Source organism: Scyliorhinus torazame, chromosome 15 (genome assembly GCF_047496885.1).
Source record: "Scyliorhinus torazame isolate Kashiwa2021f chromosome 15, sScyTor2.1, whole genome shotgun sequence".
NCBI lineage: Eukaryota > Metazoa > Chordata > Chondrichthyes > Carcharhiniformes > Scyliorhinidae > Scyliorhinus > Scyliorhinus torazame.
The window spans coordinates 85,915,221-85,938,998 of NC_092721.1; the positions used below are offsets into that span (position 1 = coordinate 85,915,221).

At 46.4% G+C, this 23,778-nt stretch overlaps 1 protein-coding gene across 1 annotated transcript in view; it reads right to left on the reverse strand.

The window, feature by feature from the left end:
* The window catches only part of arhgap42a (Rho GTPase activating protein 42a), a 572,455-nt gene that overhangs the window by 95,317 nt on the left and 453,360 nt on the right, over window positions 1-23,778 (reverse strand). Inside the window, exon 15 of the mRNA XM_072476376.1 lies at window positions 12,557-12,641. Within this exon, the coding sequence (XP_072332477.1) occupies window positions 12,557-12,641 (85 nt within the window). The remainder of the gene's footprint in view (window positions 1-12,556; window positions 12,642-23,778) is intronic.

Sequence of the window (23,778 nt, forward strand, 5' to 3'; positions counted from 1 at the left end):
CACACAAGGTAGACCAGGCACAGCACTATGTCTAGCACCACCACTGAGGGAGGATGCCTCAGAAGCATCAGCAGATGCACTGTCATGGCTTTCACCTGCTCCTCCACCAGTGCAGATACAGTCATCTCAGTGGGATCATTAGAGTAGGTGTGGGGTCACAACCTGGTGAGCACATTACTGACATGGATCCACAGCTGACTGAGGAAATGACAGTCGAGGTCTCTGACACTCAGAGCATTGGTGACCAGGCCACTGCTCAGACCCTTGCAGATAACATGCCTCTGGATTCTGTCCTAAAAGACATGTTTCCCTGCCTGTCTCTGCATCTCCAACATCAGGCTGAGTTGCCAGAGACAATGTGTAGACTTGACCCAAGAGTAGTCCGTACATGTGTGTGATGTCGTGACTCCAGCATGAGTGCTTGGCTGCCTCTATGAAACGTGGGGTAGCCGCCTTGGGGGACCCAGGTCCAGCAAAATGCCATGGCTACATTACAGCAGTGACTAGGGGAAAGGGATCTGGAATACTTCAATCTCCCTTCACCTTAATGCTATTGGGCACCCGCAGGGAGCAATACCAGCCAGCATCCCAGGATACTCCAAGGGTATCTTGCTGTTCCACCTTCCCTCTGCCAGTGACCCCCTCGCCTCCTGCAGATCAAGCCAAGGAAGGTGCACCTGGATTTGGGCAGGAGATTCTTAACAGGTTAGGTTCTTTAGGCCTTGGGCCAGATTGATGTCTGCCAAATTGATCAGTTAACAGGGTATAGCAGTCAGCAGGGTGCCTCCACCTTAGCTGCGGATGTCGAGGCTGCACCTAGACGCAGTGGCATGAAAAGAAATGTTAAGATGCTTTGAAGCCAAACAAATATCATAGTGCACAACCTTTCTATATAGTTTTGGAGCTTCTAAGTATATGCGCACCTGCATTATTTTGAAATTTCCTGGATTCCAACCCTCTGCAAGTTACTTCAATAGCCATGGGCCTTTAAGTCTGTGGAATTTAGGCCTCCATCAGAACTCAATAAGATCTGACGGCTAGCCTTGCAAAGAAGGTGACTCAATCTGGTTTGGGATGGGGGTGGTGGGGGAGAGCACAGCGAGGCTGGTATGGTGTTGCAGGTAGAGGGTGGACGAATTAACCAATTAATGCACTTTTGTCTGTATAGGAGAAGAGAAGTGATGTTGTTGTGAAGCACACACAAACGGGTTTTGAGGTGGCCAACCTATTCATATTAACCAAGTTCATGACGGAGGCCAAGTAAGAGTGCAGACACGGAGGAAGTTCCTCAGGTGGCAGAAAGGCAGCAGTCACAAAGGAAGGTAAGAGTCCAGTGGGCAGATGCGAGATTGGCAGAGAGTGCAAACAGCCAAAGAGTCAAACAACATTTTGTCGGCTCATCGCAAATGAGCAGTATTTTTAAAAAATAAATTTAAAAGTACCTAATTATTTTTTTTCAATTAAGGGACAATTTAGCGTGGCCAATCCACCTAACCTGCACATCTTTGAGTTGTGGGGGTAAGACTCACACAGACATGGGGAGAATGTCCAAACCCCACACAGTGACCCGGGCCGGGATCAAACCTGGGTCCTCAGTGCCATATGCAGCCGTGCTAACCACTGCGCCACCGTGCTGCCCCACACATAATCAGTACTAAGCAAGAGTCCCCAATTATTCTGAAATCAAAATGCAACCATGATGCAGTTGTCCATAGACACACCAGCCCGCTTAGCATGCAAATTGACTATTTGCTGATTGATACTATTGGAGTCATCCTCAAGAGGCAGCCAGGACCCTGAGGATCCTCCTTGACACACAAGGAGGAATCGTGGACTCCATCATGCCTGCCCTCGGAACCTGGCAGCAGCACAGATACAAGCATGTCGCTGGCCTTTAAAGTTTTGGCTCAGATGGTAGTGCACAATGGGCGGGCAGAACACTCTTGCGAGGAGCTGGTGGAAACAGTGTTGTCATCAGTGGGAGGCCTGCTGAAGAGCAGGATCATGTTGAATCTGAGGCAGATGGTGAGCCTCTGGAGTCATCCATCAGATGCTTTACATCCAGCAGGATGCATGAAAGTTCTGGCGGAGATCCCACAGGGTCTGCTTGCCATAGTATCTATCACAGAGGAGCCCATGCAGAAGGTGAGCACTCTTCCTCCCTTGAGAGAGTGCTGACTCTCATAGGAAGGCAGCTCCAGGAACAAAATCAGGGGTTCCTGGAGTTGTGCTTGGACCTGCAAGCCCGTGCATTGGCAGGGAACTCGGGAGGCCACTGCCAGTGTGAGAGATGGATGAGGCACCTAGTCTCTCTATTCGCAACTCATCCATCTATGGTGGGCAGGGAAGTCCAAACCCACCTTACATTGATTTGTGCTGGCATAATGGCACAATGGTTAGCACTGCTGCCTCGTGGCACCAGGGACCCGGGTTCAATTTCAGCCTCGGGTGACTGTGTGGAGTTTGCACTTTCTTCCCGTGACTAGGTTTCCTCCGGGTGCTCCGGTTTCCTCCCACAGTCCAACGATATGCAGGTTAGGTGGATTGGCCATGCTAAATTGCCCTTAGTGTCCAGGGATGTGTAGGTTAGGTTTAGGGATTATTTGGATCGGGTGGAGTGCTTTGTCAGAGGGTTGGTGCAGACTCGATGGGCTGAATGGCCTCCCTTCTGCACTGTAGGGATTCTATGATTGTTGGATGAGTTGCCTGTCATTTCTGTGAGCACTCCAGGTGAGGGCAGCAGCTATGCCGCCCATGTCAGTGATGGTCATATCTGAGAAGACCGCAACGACTGAGAAGTACCCAGTCATCGCGCATGATGCACACTCCTGGGTGGAGCTTTTTCAAGCTCTGCTGGCCAGAGGGTGACAACCAAAGTCATCAGAGCTGAAGGAGTCAGAAGACTGTCTCCAATGCCACTGACAGCGCGGGGAGATGATAAAGACACCTTGTAATATTTGATTTGTGTATGACATTTAACATATTCTTACATTATGTTCATTCTTTGTTACTGTGTACAATATGTAAGTGTTGATTTTTGTTTCCGTGGCCTCTGCATCCTTCATGTGCGATATAAGAGACTGCAGGGGTTGCAAAGCTTATGACAGAGGTTATTATTCAACACTGGGGGCGATAGGATTGTGTCCTCAGAAATGTTTAAGGAGGCGGTGTTCTTGCCATGAAATAGAAGCCATGCCAAGGTAGCCTAGTCGAAGGAGCATTGAATTAAGACATCCTTGGTGTCCCTGCCTCCATGCAAGTTCCTGAAGTTTGCTTCCACACCCTCACCCTGTGCCTCCCTGGACTCCTCATCAGATCCATCACTACAGTCACCCTCTGCGGCTTGTGGTGCTGCCTCACTACCCTCATCATCCATTGGATCCCCCCTTGCCAGATCCAGACTATAAGACCACAACCATGCTTTGGAGGATATTGCAGTGCCCCCGAATTGATCCCGGCATCTGACCCTCATCCTTAGTAGCCCAACGGTCCTCTCAACCACCACCATTGTGAAGGCATGATTTCTATTGTCCTTTTCCTTTGCCTTGGTTCTGAGGTGCTGGAGTGGTGCCATCAGCCACCATTTCAAGGGATAGCCTTTGTTGTCCAAGAGCCATTCATCCAAACAATCTGGAGCAATGAACAGCTATGGACCTGGGACCTTCCACAGACTGGCAGAATCAGCATCTCGCTGTCGCAGACTACCCACATGTTCATGGAATGGAAGCACTTTCTGTTCACCATCTGGCACCTTGATGCTCACGTGAGTACAGTCTATGACACTCTGGATGCAGGGAAACCCCGAAATTGTGTCAAGCCTCTGACTCACTCCACCCTGCTGGCTGTAGTGATATGCATCACTGTATATACACAAGGGGTTAATGTAAATACACTACAACTAAGTAACCACTAGAAGGAGCACCAGAGATGTCATGACATGCAGACACGCAACTAATGGGTCATTAGAACAGGACACAACCAATGGGCAATCAGGACACCCAGAGGTGGCATTACCACAAGGGGGCACTACACGACCCATATAAAAAGGACAAGGCACACACGCTCTGCCCTTCCCACCGGCAGAAACCAAGAGAGCAGAACAGGGTTGATTATAAGCAACATCATACCCTAGCACACGGTCGAGAGCAAGCTTGTATAGTTAGCAGAATATACAGAGTTACTAAAGGCAGATTAGTAGAGTGTCGAACTCGTTTAAGAGCATTGTTAATCGTTCAATAAATACGTTAAACTTATCTCCGAGTCTGGAGCATCTTTCAGCAGAGCCTACATCAAGTGGCAGCTTATGTTGCTAGCAATACCATAACACAACACTGGCCTTGTCCATCTGGAAAAACAATGAATGTCATGACTTGTCAGAAGAGAGTGACCAGCTGGATGCAACTGTGGGCAGCAAATTGGGACACACCATGCAGATGCTCCACTATCCCCTGGAACAACCTTGAGTCAAAAATGTTGAGGAATACAATTGCGTTTCGAGCCATTGGCATAGGGTGGCCACTCACACACTTGGAGGTGATGTCCAGCACCATCATCTGGCAAATGGAAGTTATGATGTGCCTAGAGAGGCGGAGTCTCCTCCGGTACTAGACTTCAGTTGTGTTGAGGAAGCTAAATCTCTGTCTTTCCACTTTGGCTGGAGGATGGTGGCATCTTCTGAGGAACTTTCTATCTTGCATTCCTTGCTGATCCTGCACCCAAAGTGTCTGCATCTCTCCTCCCACAGGTGATTCCCTGGGAGACTCACCGCAGACACCTGGCCGGCTTTCCCTTCTGTCCTTACCTTCCTTTTCAGATGAGGTCCGACCAGCAGAATATACAATCCCCATATGCAGATATACAGATAGCACTGTCTTGTACACTGTGGGGTGCACTCAAAAGAATGAAAGTCAGGAAAATTAAGGTTTCCTAAAAGAAATCTTCCAATGCAAACAGTTCAGCAGAAATATCCCTTTCTTGTGTGAAAGGGATATTTCACACCCTTTCACACAAGAAAGGGTGTGAAATATCAGCAAACACTCACCTGAATCCTTAACAACTCGTACTGCCATTGCTTTGGTCCCCTTTCATCCCAATCTTGGATGAGGAAAGTGAAAAAGACAGAATTGCCGCCTGTTCGTGTTGCCCTTGCAACGATCGCAAAATTGCATGCATAATGTCAAGTTACCCTGAATTGTCCTTTTAATTGTCTTCAGTGGCTGATGTAATTGTAAGCTGACCCGCTTCTGAGTCCTGGGGTGCCTGCCAATTGTAATATTGCACGAGTGCGCTGCAGCCATCTGGGATGGCCAGTTACAACCAGGAACAGAGAAGGTCGCAAAGCATAGCGGGAAAAATGAATAATGCGAGATTCAGGCAGGCTCAGAACCTGAAATGTATATTTGTGAGTGAGGAATCCAGACGGTATCGAAACCCCAACTGATTAGCATTTGATGGACCGATTAGCATTTGATGGCCCATCTCCACCAGACAAAGGACCGGTACAGTCCCAGACATTTTGGCGCCACACCCTGTACTAGGGAATCGTAAACAACAGGGTCAGTGACCGCTTGGGACACGCCCAGCCATCAAGGCACCCGCCCATTTATTGGTTTGAATCGAACATAGTGATCAGGGATCACCCAATTAGTTGGGTCCAAACTGAAGGACCGCCCAAAAGAGCGCGAAAACCCCCAAGCATAAGAAGAGAGTCCACCGTGTGTTCGGCCACTTTTGGACCTGGTGCTCCGGCAACGTCCATCTCCAATCACAACACCACCAGAAGCAAGTTCAAGTTCAACGCCCGCTACCCGACGGATGAGCCTAGCTGAGCAGCAGTTACTTCTACAGACCCGATAGATTCAGAATCGAACAACGGTCACTGTTCCTCTGACCTAAGCCGGGTGCCTGAAGGTAAGTACAGGTTGTCATAGTCGATAGGTGTAGTTTAACTAGTAGTGTTTATGTTGCATGATTAATTGTGTGTGTAAATAAAGTACCCTTGACCTTGAACTAACTAACTGGTGTTTGGCTCTTTGCTCGATAGCCAGTTGAACCTTGTGGTGGTATCATTTGATACCTGGCGACTCTGAGCATTAGAATATTGATATCCAAAGGAAGGAGGGCAACCTCACTGACTGCCATATTTACAGTAGGTAAAAAAGGCTACAGCGCAATGACGCTGGGACATCTTCTCACAAGATTTTGCACTAACTTGCATCAAGCGAGTGCTCGCTACTACTGTGTTAAATTCTGGCTTATGAGGCAGGAACAAACCTGCTGTGTGTGGGCTTCACCATAGTATGGAGAACACAATTTAGCAAGGTTCACATCCAGCTGCCCTCATGATTATTAGGGTTTCCCTTTAGTTGGCCAATTGTGCTGACCTTGAAATCCACCCACCTGAAAAGACCCTCTCCCTACTTTGTGGCATCACAGTTTTACATCAACTGTGATTGCAGAAGTAAGAATTGAAAAATGTTTTGCGTTATATTTCAGAATCACTCTGTAACCTTCTACCCTCTTCCATCACCTACCAACTTCCTCCCATCACAGAAAATACTGGACAATCTCAGCAGGTCTGACAGCACCTGTGGAGAGAAAAGGGAACTAACGTTTTGAATCTGGATGACTCTTTGTCAAAGCTTCCAGACTTGAAATGTTAGCTCCCTTTTTGCTCCTCAGATGCTGTCAGATCTGCTGAGATTGGCCTGTATTTTCTGTTCTTGTCTCAGATTCCAGCATCCGCAGTAATTTGCTTTAACTTCCTCCCATCACCCTTGCATCTATGATCACCGCCCTCCACATGCCTTCCCTCCCCTCCTAGGCCTACAACCCCATGCCCATTTTGACTTTGACCCCTTCCATTATCCGAGACACCCGTGTTGTCTGTTTCTACCCCCCTCTCAACAGCTACCCAACTATCACGTTGGACCTGCCAACCGACTTCATTCCACTGTCCCCTTTCACTATGGTGGTTTTCTCCGCTGCCCGGTACCCTCAGTTCAACCCTCAGGACCCCACCACAGATATAAATGAACACTCCCACTATGACCCTCATTCTTTGTCCCGTGAGGTCTCCCTCTCCTCCGTGGAGAGTCTCTTCCTTCTCTGGAGAGCCCCTACCTGCTCCAAAAGTCTTCCTTGTGGACAGCCTCATTCCATGCTCTAACTGTCTTTTCCTTCCCTGGACAGCATTCCCCCCTTCCACGCTTCAGATGTCTCCCATGTCCAGCCTTTGCTCCACCTTCCACCTTACTCACCAGCCACCTTTTCCCTTCGTCCCATGTCCAGCCTTCGCGCCGCTTGACTCTCAAGTCAAGTTTTGTGAACGAATCATAAGGTGGCCAAAGTAGTGTCTACACACGTTAAAGTCATGGAAGAAGTCAAAATTGCCAGATGCACACCACTCATATACAGTCGTAAAAATAAACATTCTAATTTCTGATTGGCAGAGCACTTAATTTAGAGCAGGAACTTAAGTCCGGTTAGCATGTATGATATGGTGGCCATCTTCTAAGATTCTATAGACTCTGGAACAGTTCTTACAGATTGGAGGGTCTCAAATGTAACCACACTATTTAAAAAGGGAGGTAGAAAAAAAACAGGGGATTATAGACCGGTAAGCCTAACGTCAGTTGTGGGGAAAATTCGAGAATCCATAATCAAAGATTTGCCAGCAGAGCACTTAGAAAACAGTGGCCAGATCGGACAGAGTCAGCATGAATTTATGAAAGGGAAATCATGCCTGGCAAATCTACTGGAATTTTTTGAAGATATAGTAGAGATAGTGAGGAGGAGCCAGTGTATGTGGTTTATTTGGACCTTCAGAAGTCTTTCAACAAAGTCCCACATAAGAGATTAGCGTGTAAAATTAAAGCACATGGGATAAGAGGTAGTGTGTTGAGATGGATAGAAAACTGGCAGGAAATAAAGAATAGGAATTAACGGATCTTTTACCAAATGGCAGGCTGTAACTAGTTGGGTCCCGCAGGGATAGGTGCTGGGACCCCAGCTATTCTCAATGTTTATTAATCATTTAGACGAGGGAATAAAATGCAATAAATCCAAATTTGCGGATGACGCAAAGTTGGGTGGGAGTGGGAGCTGTGAGGTGGATGCAGAGACCATACAGGACAAGTTGAGTGAGTGGACCAATGAATGGCAAATGCAGTATAATTCGGATCAATGTAAGGTTATTCACCTTGGTAGCAAAAGTGGGAAGGCCGACTATTATTTGAATGGCCATAAATTCCCGTTCAATTCCCGTAACAGCCTCCCCGAACAGGCGCCGGAATGTGGCGACTAGGGGCTTTTCACAGTAACTTCATTTGAAGCCTACTTGTGACAATAAGCAATTTTCATTTTCATTTTTCATTCATTAGGAGAGAGGAATGTGCAACACGACATGGGTGTCCTCATATACCAATCGCTGAAGGTAAGCATGCAGGTACAACAGGTAGTAAAGAAGGCAAATGGTATGTTGCCCTCCATAGCGAGAGGATTCGAGTACAGGATTAGGGATTTTTGCTGCAATTATACAGGGCCTTGGTGAAGCCACACCTGCAATATTGTGTGCAGTTTTACTCTCTTTATCTGAGGATGTTCTTGGTCTGGAGGAAGTGCAGCAAAGGTTACCAGTCTGATTCCTGGGATGGCAGGACGGCCATATGAGGAGAGATTGAGTTGGTAGGATTCTATTTGCTGGAGTTCAGAAGAATACGGGGGGAATCTCATAGAAACCTATAAAATTCTAACGGGACTAGATAGTGTTGATTCAAGAAGTATGTTCCAAATATCCAGAACCAGGAGTCACTGTCTGAGGATATAGGTTAGATCATTTAGGACAGAGATGAGGAGAAATTTCTTCTTCAGAGAGTGGTGAGCCTGTGGAATTCGCTACCACAGGAAGCAGTTGAGGCCAAGACACTAGGTGGCACAGTGGTTAGCAGGGTCAGCACATGGGCACTGCTGCCTCACAGCACCAGAGACCCGGGTTCAAATCCGGCCTCGGGTCACTGTCTGTGTGGAATTTGTAAATTTTCTCCCCCCGTGTGGGTTTCCTCCGGGTGCTCTGGTTTCCTCCTACAGTCCAAAGATGTGCAGCTCAGGTGGACTGGCCTTGCTAAATTGCCCCTTAGTGTTCAAAGATGTGCAGGTTAAATGGGGTACCAGGACAGGGCGGGGGGAGACCTAGGTAACATTCTTTTTCAGGTGGTCAGTGCAGCCACAATGGGCCAAAGGGTACTATAGGAATTCTATGCTCTGAGGTATGTTTTCAACAAGCAGTTAGATATAGCACTTGGATGAAGGGGATCAAGGGATGTAGGTGGGAGGCCGTTTTAGGCTATTGAGTTGGAAGATCAGCCATGACCATAAATAATGGTCTATGTTATATATGTCTATGTTTCTACGTGTTAATGCATGCGAAAGGGCTTCCCAACATTGTTTATCGGAAGCTCGACTTGCCTTTAACCTGCATTTAAAGTCCCAAGAATAGAATTCTAAAATTCACCCTTAATTTGGGATACGGACTTTTTTGTTGCACATGAAATTAAGTTTCCCTCCCGCCAAGTTTGCCACTGATGGCAGGACAGGAAGATTCCACACAGAAAAATTGTTAAGATTTCATTTGACTATTACATGCTGGATAGAAATTATAAACAAGCCAGCTTTTGTCCTACCCACCACAAATATAAAGTATGTACTACTTGTTCTTTCATAGAATGAATAAGCTGAAATCATCACAATTTCAATAATAGGAACTCAAGACCACATAGACTTTTACTTCCGTCTCCTTTTTAAGATTACCATTGAACAGAATGATATGGGATAAAATTAGGCTTTTTAAATTCATGCTATAAAATTATCTGAGATCTTACCACCACTAGATCAAGAAAACCATTAGTAAAATGGCCTAGTAAGATGCATGCAACTCTCTTACTGGTGTATAGTTGCATTCAGGTATGCAGATGGTACCTTTAAAGCATTAAGGAGCACTGAGAATCTGTCAATCACAATGGTATGCTATCTTTGTGCAGTGATTCATGACAAAACAACCGGCTGCTTTAAAGAAAGCAGATTTGGGTAGAGAAGGAAGCCATATTTTCTTGCGTGGCTCAGTGTCAAATGTTGTTAGATTATACTCCTGTGAGTGTCTTGAATTTAAAGACGCTAAACAAATGCAAAAATAGAACCAGTAGATGCCCGAAATTATAGGTAGGTCATGGGTAACATTTCAAGTTGATGGTGTTTTGTCAAATGCAAGTTGTTGTTTGTGTTAACATTTCAGATCAAAGGGGCAGCAAGGTGGCACAGTGGTTAGCACTGGGACTACGGCGCTGAGGACCCAGATTCGATTTTTTTTATTGTCACGTGTACCAAGGTACAGTGAAAAGTATTTTTCTGCTAGCAGTTCAAACAGATCATTTAGTACATGAAATGTAAATAAAACAAAAATAAAATACATAATAGGGTAACACAAGGTCCACAATGTAAATACATAGACACCGGCATCGGGTGAAGCATACAGGAGTGTAATAATAATCAGGTCAGTCCATAAGGGGGTCGTTTAGGAGTCTGGTAACAGCGGGGAAGAAGCTGTTTTTGAATCTGTTCGTGCGTGTTCTCAGACTTTTGTATCTCCTGCCCAATGGAAGAAGTTGGAAGAGTGAGTAAGCCAGGTGGGAGGGGTCTTTGATTATGCTGCCCGCTTTCCCCAGGCAGCAGGAGGTGTAGATAGAGTCAATGGATGGGAGGCAGGTTCGTACAATGGACTGGGCTGTGTTCACGACTCTCTGAAGTTTCTTGCGGTCTTGGGCCAAGCAGTTGCCATACCAGGCTGTGATGCAGCTAATTCCGGCATTTTCTGATTTTATCCCAGATTTTCAGCATCGGAAATATATAGCTTTTGTTTTGTTCTTTTTTACAGGGTTCAGAATAGTGTTGGAGGTAGCTATTTAGCTTAAAAATAATTTAAAGGTTTTGTGAGTCATGAAAGAATCAGAGGACCACAGGATTGAAAAATAGAAAGTTCAGGAAATTGGACAGTTATAAAATATTTTGAATAACTAAAAATAATTTCCTGTTCACCAACTACTCCTAAGCCTATTTGGAAGTACCATTTCTCATTGTATAGTCATACTAGAAAAAAGGCATGAAATGTTTACATATTCCGTCTTTGAAAGTCGTATTTGAGATTTACAAAATTAACAGCATAGCATGACCTGGGAAGAAATATGAAGCTACATCATTTTTTTCTTGGTAATTTGAGTTACCTACAGCCTGCTGACTGGCATCCCACCCACTATCTTAAACATCACTCTCTTCACCACCGATGCACAATGACAGCATTGTGTACCATATGCAAGATGCATTGCGCTGACTCACCACGGCTCTTCAAAACAGCACCTTCAAAACCAGTGACATCTACCACCTGGAAGGACAAGGGCAGCAGATGTATGGGAGTACTGTCACCTGCAAATACCCTCCAAGCCACACACCATCCTGGCTTGGAGCTATATTGCATTTGCTTCACTTTACATGGGTCAAAATCCTCGATCTCTCTCCCTAACAACACATGAACTGTAGTGCTTCAATTAGGCAACTCACCAGCATGTTCTCAAGGGCAATTAGGGATGGACAACAAATGTGGACCTAGGCAGCTACACCCAGATCCTGTGACAGAATATAAAACTTTATACTAGCACTGCCGGACACTGCCTTGTCAATGCTTCATCACATATTGATTCACTTGATCTTGGTTGTGCACTGATGTGGATGTGAAAGATCCCAATGTACTAAATAAAGAGGAGGAAGTTCTTATAATGTCCTAGTCAACATTCCTACATTATCTAACACTGAAGGAGAGCTATCTGCTCTTGACCTCATGGGACTTTTCCGTTTATAAATTGGCTGGCAAAGTTTGCTGACATAATTGGTCTTGTAATGTTGAGGACATGATAAGGTACTTGAGAAAAGAAAAATCTTCTTCAAGTTCAACAGAACTAGGTTTCTTCAGGCTGAAACACATATCCGAAACCAGGGGTGGATATTAAGGCCACAAATCAGGCATCGTGAGGGCCACCCCACAACACCTGCCCCCACCGCTTATATAAAATATGGCATGATGATGTCAGGTCAGCACTCTAACATCGGAGACTGGCAGGATGTCAATACAGAATGTGAGCAGGTGCTGAAATCAGAACTCTGCCTGACCTTTTGAAAAAAAAATTAACAAGCTCCTGAGGTTTTTAAAAAGCTAATTGACTGCAATTTACCACTTCCAATTCTATTTTTCGCTAGTTGCATGGGAAAAACATTGGGAGTGAGTTATGTCAAGTATGAGGAGTGGTGGATGAAAAGGTCTGTCATTGGCTGGCTGGCTTCTAATTGGCTGGCCAATGCTTGATTAGGAATGCTGAAATGGCGGGGGTGGTAATGGGAGCTAGCGAACCATGCACTTCCTGTTTCGGCTCCCTTACTGTGCCAGAAACCGTAAAATTCAGCCCCAGGTTAATAAAGGTGCAGTTTTGATCCTGTTTTTACCATTAACCCATACCTGAGATAGGTTTTAAGGCCGCTTGTAATAGTCTTCATGTCCCACAATTCAGTGTCAAGTTCCATGTCAGGAGCTGCTTTTGGTGCTATTAAGACAAAAATGTAATAAATTTGGTATAATATCAAATGATTCAGTTTAACAAAACATGTAATAATTGAAGAAAAAAGACAAGGTAAACATCCCAGGCTCAGATCAACTAATTTGCACAGAACAAATCGTCTTTCAAAAATCAACTCTAACTGTTCATGCTGAAGAGCCTACAGGAAGACGGTAAATCATTTTCTGAGCCAATCCCAATTGTATGGAATATCATTCAGTATAAAAAAATTAGTTTATTCATTTTTTTGTATCTTGCTATGGTTATCCTGTGTGACAGCCACCATCCAATTCTCATAACTTTCAGTGCATAACGATGCTTGAAAATGTTGCTTAACAAAAATGCTGGACCTAAAGCAGCACCAAGTGAAAAGGTTTTATTGCAAGTGTGGAAGATGAAAAACCATGCAGCTCTACTATATTGGTGGCAATAGCTGACAATGGGAATCATTCTTTAGAGAGGTGTGACCCAGTACTTGGAGTTGAATTGTATGACAGTATGTGGTCAGGCATGATTATGTGGTCAGGCATTATTGCATTGTACTATGTTCAGGAAAAGTACAGATCAGTGCATACATGTGTAAATAAAAATAAAAGTACAGCTGACTTCAGTTGACAGTATAATGTAGTTAAAGCAAAGCGAAGGTGCTGTCAGACTTGTTGCTCAAGTAGTCTTGCCAGAGATCAATGTATATAAAAAAAAATCAATGTTTTCATTCACCAAAAACTACGATATAACAGCTCCATAAAAATACCATCTGGGAGTGCAATATGCGCTGGCAATTTTTTTTCTTCAGTCAACAAGCACTCAAACAAAGACCCAATATTTATGTAAGATGCAACTCCAAAAAGGGCAATATTCAATCTGTTACACATCTGGTGATGTTGGAGAATGACAATCTAAAATCATTGGCTATGCTACATAATACTGACTTACAGAAATACAATTAAAGAGGCAAATTCATTTCCCCATTTCAGTTTTATACTACTTAGTTTCATAAATATCCAAAACACTAATTTCATAAATCTAATTATGAACAAAAAAGTATTTAGTTACTCAAAAACAAAAAGGATTATTCAAACAGAAGTTTATTCAGCTTTAAAAGGAAAGAACTCCTTATTAAAAGTAGGAGGAAAGTCAACGTATTTCTCATAATTAATCTCAATAAGTAATCATATGGTCACTATATTTGACACAGCAATAATGTAGGAACAGATATATTTCCAAGTCAGGATGGTCTGTGACCTGGATAGGAACTTGCAGGTGGTGGTGTTCTCATACACCTGCTGTCCTGGTTCTTCCAGATGAGAGAGGTCAGAGATTTGGAAGATTCTATCGATGGGAGTCTGGCAAGTTCCTGCTGTGTTTTTTATTCGACAGCACACACTACAACCACTGTTGTATAGATAGCACTGTAAATGACACTTTACATCACTTCGCTGTTGATTGGGAGTAGATGGAGGGAGTAATTTACTGAATTGGATCTGCCCTGCTTTTTGTGGACAGGACATACCTGGTCAACTTCCCACATTGTCAGATAGATGCCATTGTTCTAGCTCTCCAGTAACAGTTTAGCTGGAAATGAGGCTAGTTCTGGGGACAGCTCTTCAGCACTACAGTTGGGATGTTGTTAGAGCCCATAGCCTTTGCTGTTTTCACTGCAATCACCCATTTCTTAATATCATACGGGGTGAATTGAATTAGTTGAATACTGTGAAGATGGTGATCTCTGGAAAAAGCCAAAATAAATCCTCCATTCAGAATTTCAGGCTGAAGATGATTGCAAGAGGTTTGGCATTATCCTTGGCACTGACTTACTTCGCCATCATTAAAAATGGGGATATTTTAGGAGCCCTTTATTTGGTTCATTGTCCATCACTGGGTGCAGCAGGACCTCAGAGGATTGATCTGATCGTTTTTCAGTGGAATTACTTTGCTTAGCTTGCTGCTGCCATGTGTGCTGTAGTTTCATCAGGTTGGCATCTCATATTTAGGTATGAGTAGTGCTGTTCTTGGCATGCTATTCTACAATTCATATTGAAGCCAGGTTGGTCCCCTGACACAGTGAGTGATTTCCCGGACCATGGGATTACAGATTGTGGTGCATTACCATTCTGCCTCAGTAGATGGCCTATGCGCCTCATGGATGCTCATTTTCATCTGCTGGACCTGTTCTTAATCCATCCCATTTAACACAACAATAGTGCCGCACATAACAATGGTTGCCTGTCCATACAAATAGGATTACTAACATGCATAAATGTACACCCAAAGGCAATAGTACCTAGAAGATATATATACATTAATATATAGTTAAATCTGTTGTGTGTTTAATTCTTTCATGTGTTGTGAATTCATGTTTATTCCTAGTGGGAACAAGGTCACTTTAAGAGTTCGATCGTGTGACATACTGATGACGTCATCGGCAGTTTAGGCAGGCCAAAAGTCGGTCTAGACTAGCAGCCTGTAGAGTAGATACCATTCCAACAGAGCTCTTATTTGTTTCTGCCTTTGTGGTCTGCAAGCTGTATTTTAGTAAAAACACAAAGAAACTGGCAACGAGGAGGGAAAAACATGTTGGCAGACTCCCAGAGAAGAAAAAATATAGAAAAAATTGTTGATCCGTGTGCAGTCATCCAAAAGGATTAAGATGATAAAAAACATCACCACTTCAAAGCTGGCAATTGATTGCTGCTGAAAATTAGCAGCAATCAATGAAGGAACCAAAATTTAAACACAGATTTTGCAGAAAACAGCACCAAAAGAAGCTTGCTATGTTCTCTGCCCAGAAAGCTCCAGAAAAGTGCTCCCTCTACTGTGAGTAACAAGTAAAGAATACCCTGCAACAATAGTTTGGAGCTGGGGTGTTCCAAACTCGGAATGAAATAAACTGAATTCAGGGATACCTTGTTTGAAAAAGAAAGTGAGGTAGTGTTAAAACATTTCGAGGCACATTGTGCTTATATAGTAAAAATGGCAGGAATATTTGACACCACGAGGATGAAAGCACCAAGTGTTGGTGCTCATACACTGAAAGATTCAAATACTTTGTTCAGGTGAACAAAATTTTGGCGGACATGGTAGTTCTGATTTTCCGGAGTACAATGGAGTTTGGCGGGGGGGGTGGAAAACCTTCAACCTCCTACAAAGTCTGATGCAACCAGAGAGACCAGAAATTAGCTGCATTTTTTGAATTTGAAGATTGATGCTCTATCAATAACTCCAGAAGTGAGATTGGAGACAATTGAAGGCTTTATTGTACTAGATGTTTCCCCCAGCAGCGCAGGTACAAAATGCAGCTGCTGGGGAGACACAGGCTCTTATACTCCGCCTTACTGAACCAGCAGGCAGGCTTCCCCAATGAAACAGCAGTCTCAGGTACCTCCCACACCAATGGTCTTACAGCATTTTTCAGGGTACCGTAAAACCCCTAATACAGACTACCACATTCACCCCCTGCGGGGGTGGTGGTCTCATGTTATACAGTGGTAGAGGTTGAGGTTATGGTGGTACCCGGTATACATTAGCACAGTGTTTTGCCTCGTTACATGTCACAACTATTTATAGTAATTATTTACAGTCAGAATGAAGCAATTAGTTGATTGGGGGCCCTGGTCGTCCTCTGCGATCGTCGTAGCTTCGGCGGTGATGCGGGCACCGGCTCGGGCATCCGTAGCTCCAGCAGCATGGCTTCGGCTTCTTCAGCAGCTTCATCAGCCCTAGATGGGACCAGTGGAAGGACCGATCCACCTGGGAAGGGGGCGGCTGTGGGGTGCGCCGGTGGGAAGGAGGGTGGGGTCAGTGGTGGAGGTGTGGGTGGGGATCCAGCGGGCACCAGGTCCCGTAGGGAGACCGTATCCTGTCAGCCATCGGGGTACACCACGTAGGCGTATTGAGGGTTAGCGTGAAGGAGGTGGACCCTCTCGACCAATGGGTCCAATTTGTGTGCCCGCACGTGTTTGCAGAACAAGATGGATCCAGGAGCTGCCAGCCAAGTTGGAAGCGAGGTCCCGGAGGAGGACCTCCTAGGGAAGCCAAGGAGACGTTCATGAGGGGTTTGGTTGGTCGTGGTACACAGCAGTGATCGGATGGAGTGGTGAGCATCCGGGAGGACCTCATACCAGCGGGAGACTGGGAGATTCCTGGACCGTAGGGCCAATAGGACGGTCTTCCAGACTGTTCTGTTTCCCCTCTCCACCTGCCCGTTTCCCCGGGGGTTGTAACTGGTCGTCCTGCTCGAGGCAATGCCCTTGCTGAGCAGGAATTGACGCAGTTTGTCGCTCATGAAGGAGGACCCCCTATCGCTGTGTATGTAGGCAGGGAAACCAAATAGCATGAAGATACTGTGCAAGGCTTTTATGACGGTGGCTGTGGTCATGTCGGGGCAGGGGATGGCGAGTGGGAACCGGGAGTACTCGCCAATCATGTTCAGGAAGTACGTGTTGCGGTCGGTGGAGGGGAGGGGCCCTTTGAAGTCCATACTGAGGCGTTCAAAGGGGCGGGAAGCCTTTATCAGGTGCGCTTTCTCTGGCCTGTAGAAGTGCGGCTTGCAGTCCGCGCAGATTTGGCAATTCCTGGTGGCGGCCCTGACCTCCTCGAGGGTAGGGCAGGTTGCGGGACTTAATGAAATGGAAGAATCGAGTGACCCCCAGGTGGCAGAGGTCCTCGCCCGGAGGCGGTCCACTTGTGCATTGGCACATGTGCTGCGGGATAGGGCATCTGGAGGCTCGTTTAGCTTCCCGGGACGATACAAGATCTCATAGCCGTAGGTGGAGAGCACGATCCTCCACCGTAAGATCTTATCGTTCTTTATCTTGCCCCGCCGTGCATTATCGAACATGAAAGCAACCGACCGTTGGTCAGTGAGGAGAGTGAATCTCCTGCCGGCCAGGTAATGCCTCGAATGCCGCACAGCTTCTACTATGGCCTGGGCCTCTTTTTCAACTGAGGAATGGCGGATTTCTGAAGCATGGAGGGTGCGTGAGAAGAAGGCCACGGGTCTGCCCGCTTGGTTGAGGGTGGCCGCCAGAGCTACGTCGGATGCGTCACTCTCGACTTGGAAGGTGAGGGATTCATCGATTGCATGCATCGTGGCCTTGGCGATGTCCGCTTTGATGCGGCTGAAGGCCTGGCGAGCCTCTGCCGACAGGTAAAAAACTGTGGATTGAATTAGTGGGCAGGCCTTGTCCGCATAGTTGGGGACTCACTGGGCATAATACTAAAAAAATCCCAGGCAGCATTTCAGGGCCTTGGAGCAGTGGGCGAGGGGGAACTCCATGAGGGGGCGCATGCGTTCGGGATCTGGGCCGATAACTCCATCATGCACTACGTAGCCGAGGATGGCTGGACGGTTGGTGCTGAACATGCATTTGTCCTTGTTATATGTTAGATTAAGGATTTTTGCGGTATGGAGAAATTTTCAGAGGTTGATGTCGTGGTCCTGCTGGTCGTTGCCGCAGATGGTGACGTTATCGAGGTACGGAAGCATGGCCCACAAACCATACCGGTCAACCATTCGGTCCATCTCCTGTTGGAAGACCGAGACTCCATTTGTGATACCGAAGGGAACCCCCGCCCATCTGCTTCGAATGCGGTGTATTTGCGGTCGCTGGGGCGGATTGGGAGCTGGTTGAAGGCGGATTTTAGATCCACCGTGGAAAAGACCTTGATTGTGCAATCTGATTGACCAGATCAGATATGCGGGGTAGAGGGTACGCGTCGAGCTGCGTATACCTGTTGATGGTCTGACTGTAATCGATGACCATCCTATGCTTCTCTCCAGTCTTTACAACCACTACTTGAGCTCTCCAGGGACTGTTGCTAGCCTCAATAATACCTTCCTTCAGTAACTGCTGGACTTCTGACCTAATGAAGGTCCGGTCCTGGGCACTGTACCGTCTGCTCCTGGTGGTGGCGGGTTTGCAATCGGGGTGAGCTTCGCAAAAAGGGAAGGCGGATCGACCTTGAGGGTCGAGAGGCTGCAGACAGTGAGGGGGGGTATAGGGCCGCCAAATTTTAAAGTTAAACTCTGGAGGTTACTTTGGAAATCTAACCCTAGGAGCGTGGCAGCGCAGAGGTGAGGGAGGACGTAGAGGCGGAAATTTTTTAATTCCCTTCCCTGGACCGTGAGGTTCGCTACGCAGAACCGTTTGATCTCTACCGAGTGGAACCCGGAGGCCAGGGTGATTTTTTGATTAACTGGGTGGATGGGAAGAGAACAGCGCCTTACCGTGTTGGGGTGTATGAAGCTCTCTGTGCTCCCGGAGTCGATCAGGCGGGATGTTTCGTGCCCATTGATGAGCACGGTCGTCGTCGCGGTCGAGAGCGTTCGGGGCCGAGACTGGTCCAGGGTCACCGAGGCGAGTCGTGGCAGAAGTTGGAGGTTTTCCTCGGGCGGCGTGTGGTCATCCGAGCCGGGATCCTGAGGCTCCAAAATGGCGATGCCCACTGGTCGCACATGGTTGGGGGTGTGCAAGATGGCGGCGCCCATCCGTCGCACGTGGTCCCTGGGGTACAAGATGGCGGCGCCCGGGGCCCGCACGTGGCCCTGGAACAGGAATATGGTGGCGCCCGCTGGCTGCACGCGGCTCGTGGCGAGTGTTGGGATGACGGTCTCTGTTCGCCCCCGGAGACCGCAGCGACCGCCCGGGCCTGGCATACCGCCACGAAATGGCCTTTTTTGCCGTACCCTTTGCAGGGGGGGAAGCGGGCCGGGCAGCGATGCCTGGGGTGCTTGGCTTGCCTGCAGAAATAGCAGCGGTGCCCCCGGGTAGTCACGCAGCACATGCTTGTGGGGCGATGGGCGATGCATTGGAGTCGGCTGCAGGGGGGTTCCACGCTGCCCAAGGGGCCGCCGCACGGTCGGATACGTAAGCGCGGGCCTTTCGGGAGGCCACATCCAGGGAGCTAGCAAGGGCCCATGCTTCCTTGAGGCCTAGTGTCTCTTTTTCTAGCAGCCGCTGGCGGATTTGGGAGGACAGCATATCTGCAACGAATCCGTCCCGCATCAAAAGTTCTGTGCGGTCGCTGACTGAAACTTGTGGGCAGTTGCTGCCTAACACCAGGATTGCCTGGTAGAATTCGTCCAGCGATTCCCCGGGGATTTGTCGCCTCGTCACTAGTAGATGACGGGCGTATACCTGGTTTACTGGACGAATATAGTGTCCTTTCAGCAGGGTAATTGCGACCTCGAAATCGTCCGTATCCTCGATGAGGGTGTAGATCTCTGGACTCACCCTTGAGTGGAGAACTTGCAGTTTCTGGTCCTCCGTAAGTTCGGTCGTGGCTGTCCCGAAGTACCCTTTGAAGCATGCCAGCCAGTGTTTGAAGGTTGCCGCTGAGTTTGCCGCGTGGGGCCTGAGTTGCAGACACTCCGGCTTGATTCGGAGCTCCATTCTTTAAAATCTAGTACAATAAATTGATGCTCGATCAATAACTCCAGAAGCAAGATTGGAGAAAATTGAAGGCTTTATTGTACTAGATGTTTCCCCCAGCAGCGCAGGTACAGAATGCAGCTGCTGGGGAGACACAGGCTCTTATACTCCGCCTTACTGGGCGGAACCAGCAGGCAGGCTTCACCAATGAAATAGCAGTCTCAGGTACCTCCCACACCAATGGTCTTACAGCATTATTCAGGGTACCGTAATACCCCTAATACCGACTACCACAAAGATGTCTTGAACTACACCATTAGAGACAGACTTGTGTGTGGGTTAAGAAGCAAAGCTATACAGAAAAGGCTGTTAAGAGAAACCAACTTCAACCTAAAGAAGGCTTTAGATGTCATGATCTTTATAGAACTAACAGTTAAGGAAGCACAATTATTAAGCTTGAACATTAAAATCCATAAGGAATTAGCTGAAATCCAAACACTGACAAAGGTTTGAAATTGCCATCAATGAACAAAAATTGGACACTCAGCAACTGATTGCTGGAGTACAGATGCAAAATGCAAGAGTTGTGGTAAAAAGGGGCACATCAAACGTACGTGTTGGAGAAAGAAGTAACAAGTTTCAAACAAGAATTATAAAAAGAACCAAATACATCAAATGAAAAATCGAATAGAGGGAAAAGTATCCACGTGATACAAAAAGGGCATGAGAAAGGACCAGTCATAGTCAGAATATGAACTGGAATACAAGCTGGTGTTGTAAGTCTTCTTACAGAATATGAACTGCCATTGGGCGGCACAGTAGCATAGTGGTTAGCACTGTTGCTTCACAGCACCAGGGACCTGGGCTCGATTCCCAGTTTGGGTCACTGGCTGTGCGGAGTCTGCGTGAGTTTCCTCCAGGTCCTCCCACAAGTCCCGAAAGACATGTTTGTTAGGTGAATTGGACATTCTGAATTCTCCGTCAGTGTACCCGAACAGGCACTGGAGTGTGGCGACTAGGGGATTTTCACAGTAACTTCATTGCAGTGTTAATGTAAGCCTACTTGTGACACTAATAAAGATTATTATTATTCTTGAACATACTGGTCATTTCTAGTGCAACAAACTATTACTGGGTTACTCCTTTATTGGACGGATAACCGGTGAAAATGGAGGTGTATACTGTTGCAGTCATTTCATTGGCCCCAGAAACTAGTTACCAAGAGAAATTATGACATACCACCTTGAAACCATCAAAGAAAATGCTCAAAACATATACCAGGGAAGTAGTGCCGTCGAGGGGTCATATCAATATGAACGTCCAGCTAAATGGATAGACCACAGACTTGTCCCTGCATGTCGTTAAAGGTAACTAGCCAGCCCTAATAGGGAGAACCTGGTTGGAGTGAATCAAGCTAAACTGGACCAAGGTGAATCTCATGTCAGTGTCCAAAGCAGGACTACCGTAGATCCTAAAGATACATGCTATTGTCTTTAATGGAAAGCTGTGAAGCATGAAAGATCTCAGTCAAACTATAGATTAAGGTCAAAAGCCAAGCAAAATGATTAAAGGCTAGGTCAGTGCGGTATGACATCATATCTAAGGTCGAGGCAATTTCAAGAAGCTGGTTAAGATGAGGGACCTCAAACTTGTTAATGTAAGTGATTGGGTAACATCCAAAGTACCTGTGATGAAGAAAGATGGTTCGGTATGCATATGCAATGATTTTAAATTAACTATCAATCTGGTACTGTGGAGAGCATTCCCCTATGCGTTAATTGATGACTTATTTGCTAGGTTAGCTGGAGGCCAGCACTTCAATAAAGTTACCTTGGTCAGGCTTATGTCTAGATAAACGTGGATCCAGATTCGCCACAATATTTAACAATCGTGACAAATGGCTATTCAGATATAAAAGACTTCCATTTGACATCATATCTACACCTGCGTTATTCCAGCGTGCCATGGATCACATTCTAAGCGGACTAGAATGGGTCCAGTGCGACTTAGATGATGGCAGGTATCCACTTCTCATTGGTTATACAGTATCTTGTCAATATTTCCTGACATTTCTGAAAAACATGGCATTTAGCCCTGTTCTCACATCTCAAAACCCCATTTTGCTGTTTTCTCTCAACAATTTCTCTTGTCTTAGGCGTCTTCAGCAAATCAAACGCTGTGCATAACTGATATTTTATCATGGGTAATGCCGGGGAACTGTGGGTTATCGAATGTGTCATTAGGAATTGGTTTAGTCATTTTGACAATAATCCTTGTTAAACGGTCATGCTGGATTGGATTGGATTGGATTTGTTTATTGTCACGTGTACCAAGGTACAGTGAAAAGTATTTTTCTGCGAGCAGCTCAACAGATCATTAAATACATGGAAAGAAAAGGGAATAAAAGAAAATACATAATAGGGCAACACAACATATACGATGTAGCTACATAAACACTGGCATCGGATGAAGCATACAGGGTGTAGTGTTAATGAGGTCAGTCCATAAGAGGGTCATTTAGCAGTCTGATGACAGTGGGGAAGAAGCTGTTTTTGAGTCTGTTCGTGCGTGTTCTCAGACTTCTGTATCTCCTGCCCAATGGAAGAAGTTGGAAGAGTGAGTAAGCCAGGTGGGATTATGCTGCCCGCTTTCTCCAGGCAGCGGGAGTTGTAGATGGAGTCAATGGATGGGAGGCAGGTTCATGTAATGGACTGGGCGGTGTTCACGACTCTCTGAAGTTTCTTGCGGTCCTGGGTCGAGCAGTTGCCATACCAGGCTGTGATGCAGCCCGATAGGATGCTTTCCATGGTGCATCTGTAAAAGTTGGGAAGGGTTAATGTGGACATGCCGAATTTCCTTAGTTTCCTGAGGAAGTATAGGTGCTGTTGTGCTTTCTTGGTGGTAGCGTCGACGTGGGTGGACCAGGACAGATTTTTGGAGCTGTGCACCCCTAGGAATTTGAAACTGCTAACCATCTCCACCTCGGCCCCGTTGATGCTGATAGGGGTGTGTACAGTACTTTGCTTCCTGAAGTCAATGACCAGCTCTTTAGTTTTGCTGGCATTGAGGGAGAGATTGTGAGATTGTTGTCGCTATAACACTCCACTAGGTTCTCTATCTCCCGCCTGTATTCTGACTCGTCATTATTCGAGATCCGGCCCACTATGGTCGTATCGTCAGCAAACTTGTAGATGGAGTTGGAACCAGGTTTTGCCACACAGGCGTGTGTGTACAGGGAGTAGAGTAGGGGGCTAAGTACGCAGCCTTGCGGGGCGCCGGTGTTGAGGACTATTGTGGAGGAGGTGTTGTTCATTCTTACTGATTGTGGTCTGTTGTTCAGAAAATCGAGGATCCAGTTGCAGTGTGGGGAGCCAAGTCCTAGGTTTTGGAGCTTTGATATGAGCTTGGCTGGGATTATGGTGTTGAAGGCGGAGCTGTAGTCAATAAATAGGAGGCTGATGTAGGAGTCCTTGTTTTCGAGATTCTCTAGGGCTGAGTGTAGGGCCAGGGAAATGGCGTCTGATGTGGACCGGTTGCAGCGGTATGCAAATTGCAGTGGATCAAGGCGTTCTGGGAGTATGGAGGTGATGCGCTTCATGATCAACCTCTCGAAGCACTTCATTACGACTGAAGTCAGGGCCACTGGACGGTAGTCATTGAGGCATGTTGCCTGGTTCTTCTTTGGTACCGGTATGATGGTGGTCTTCTTGCAGCAGTTGGGGACCTCGGAGTGGAGTAGGGACAGGTTAAAG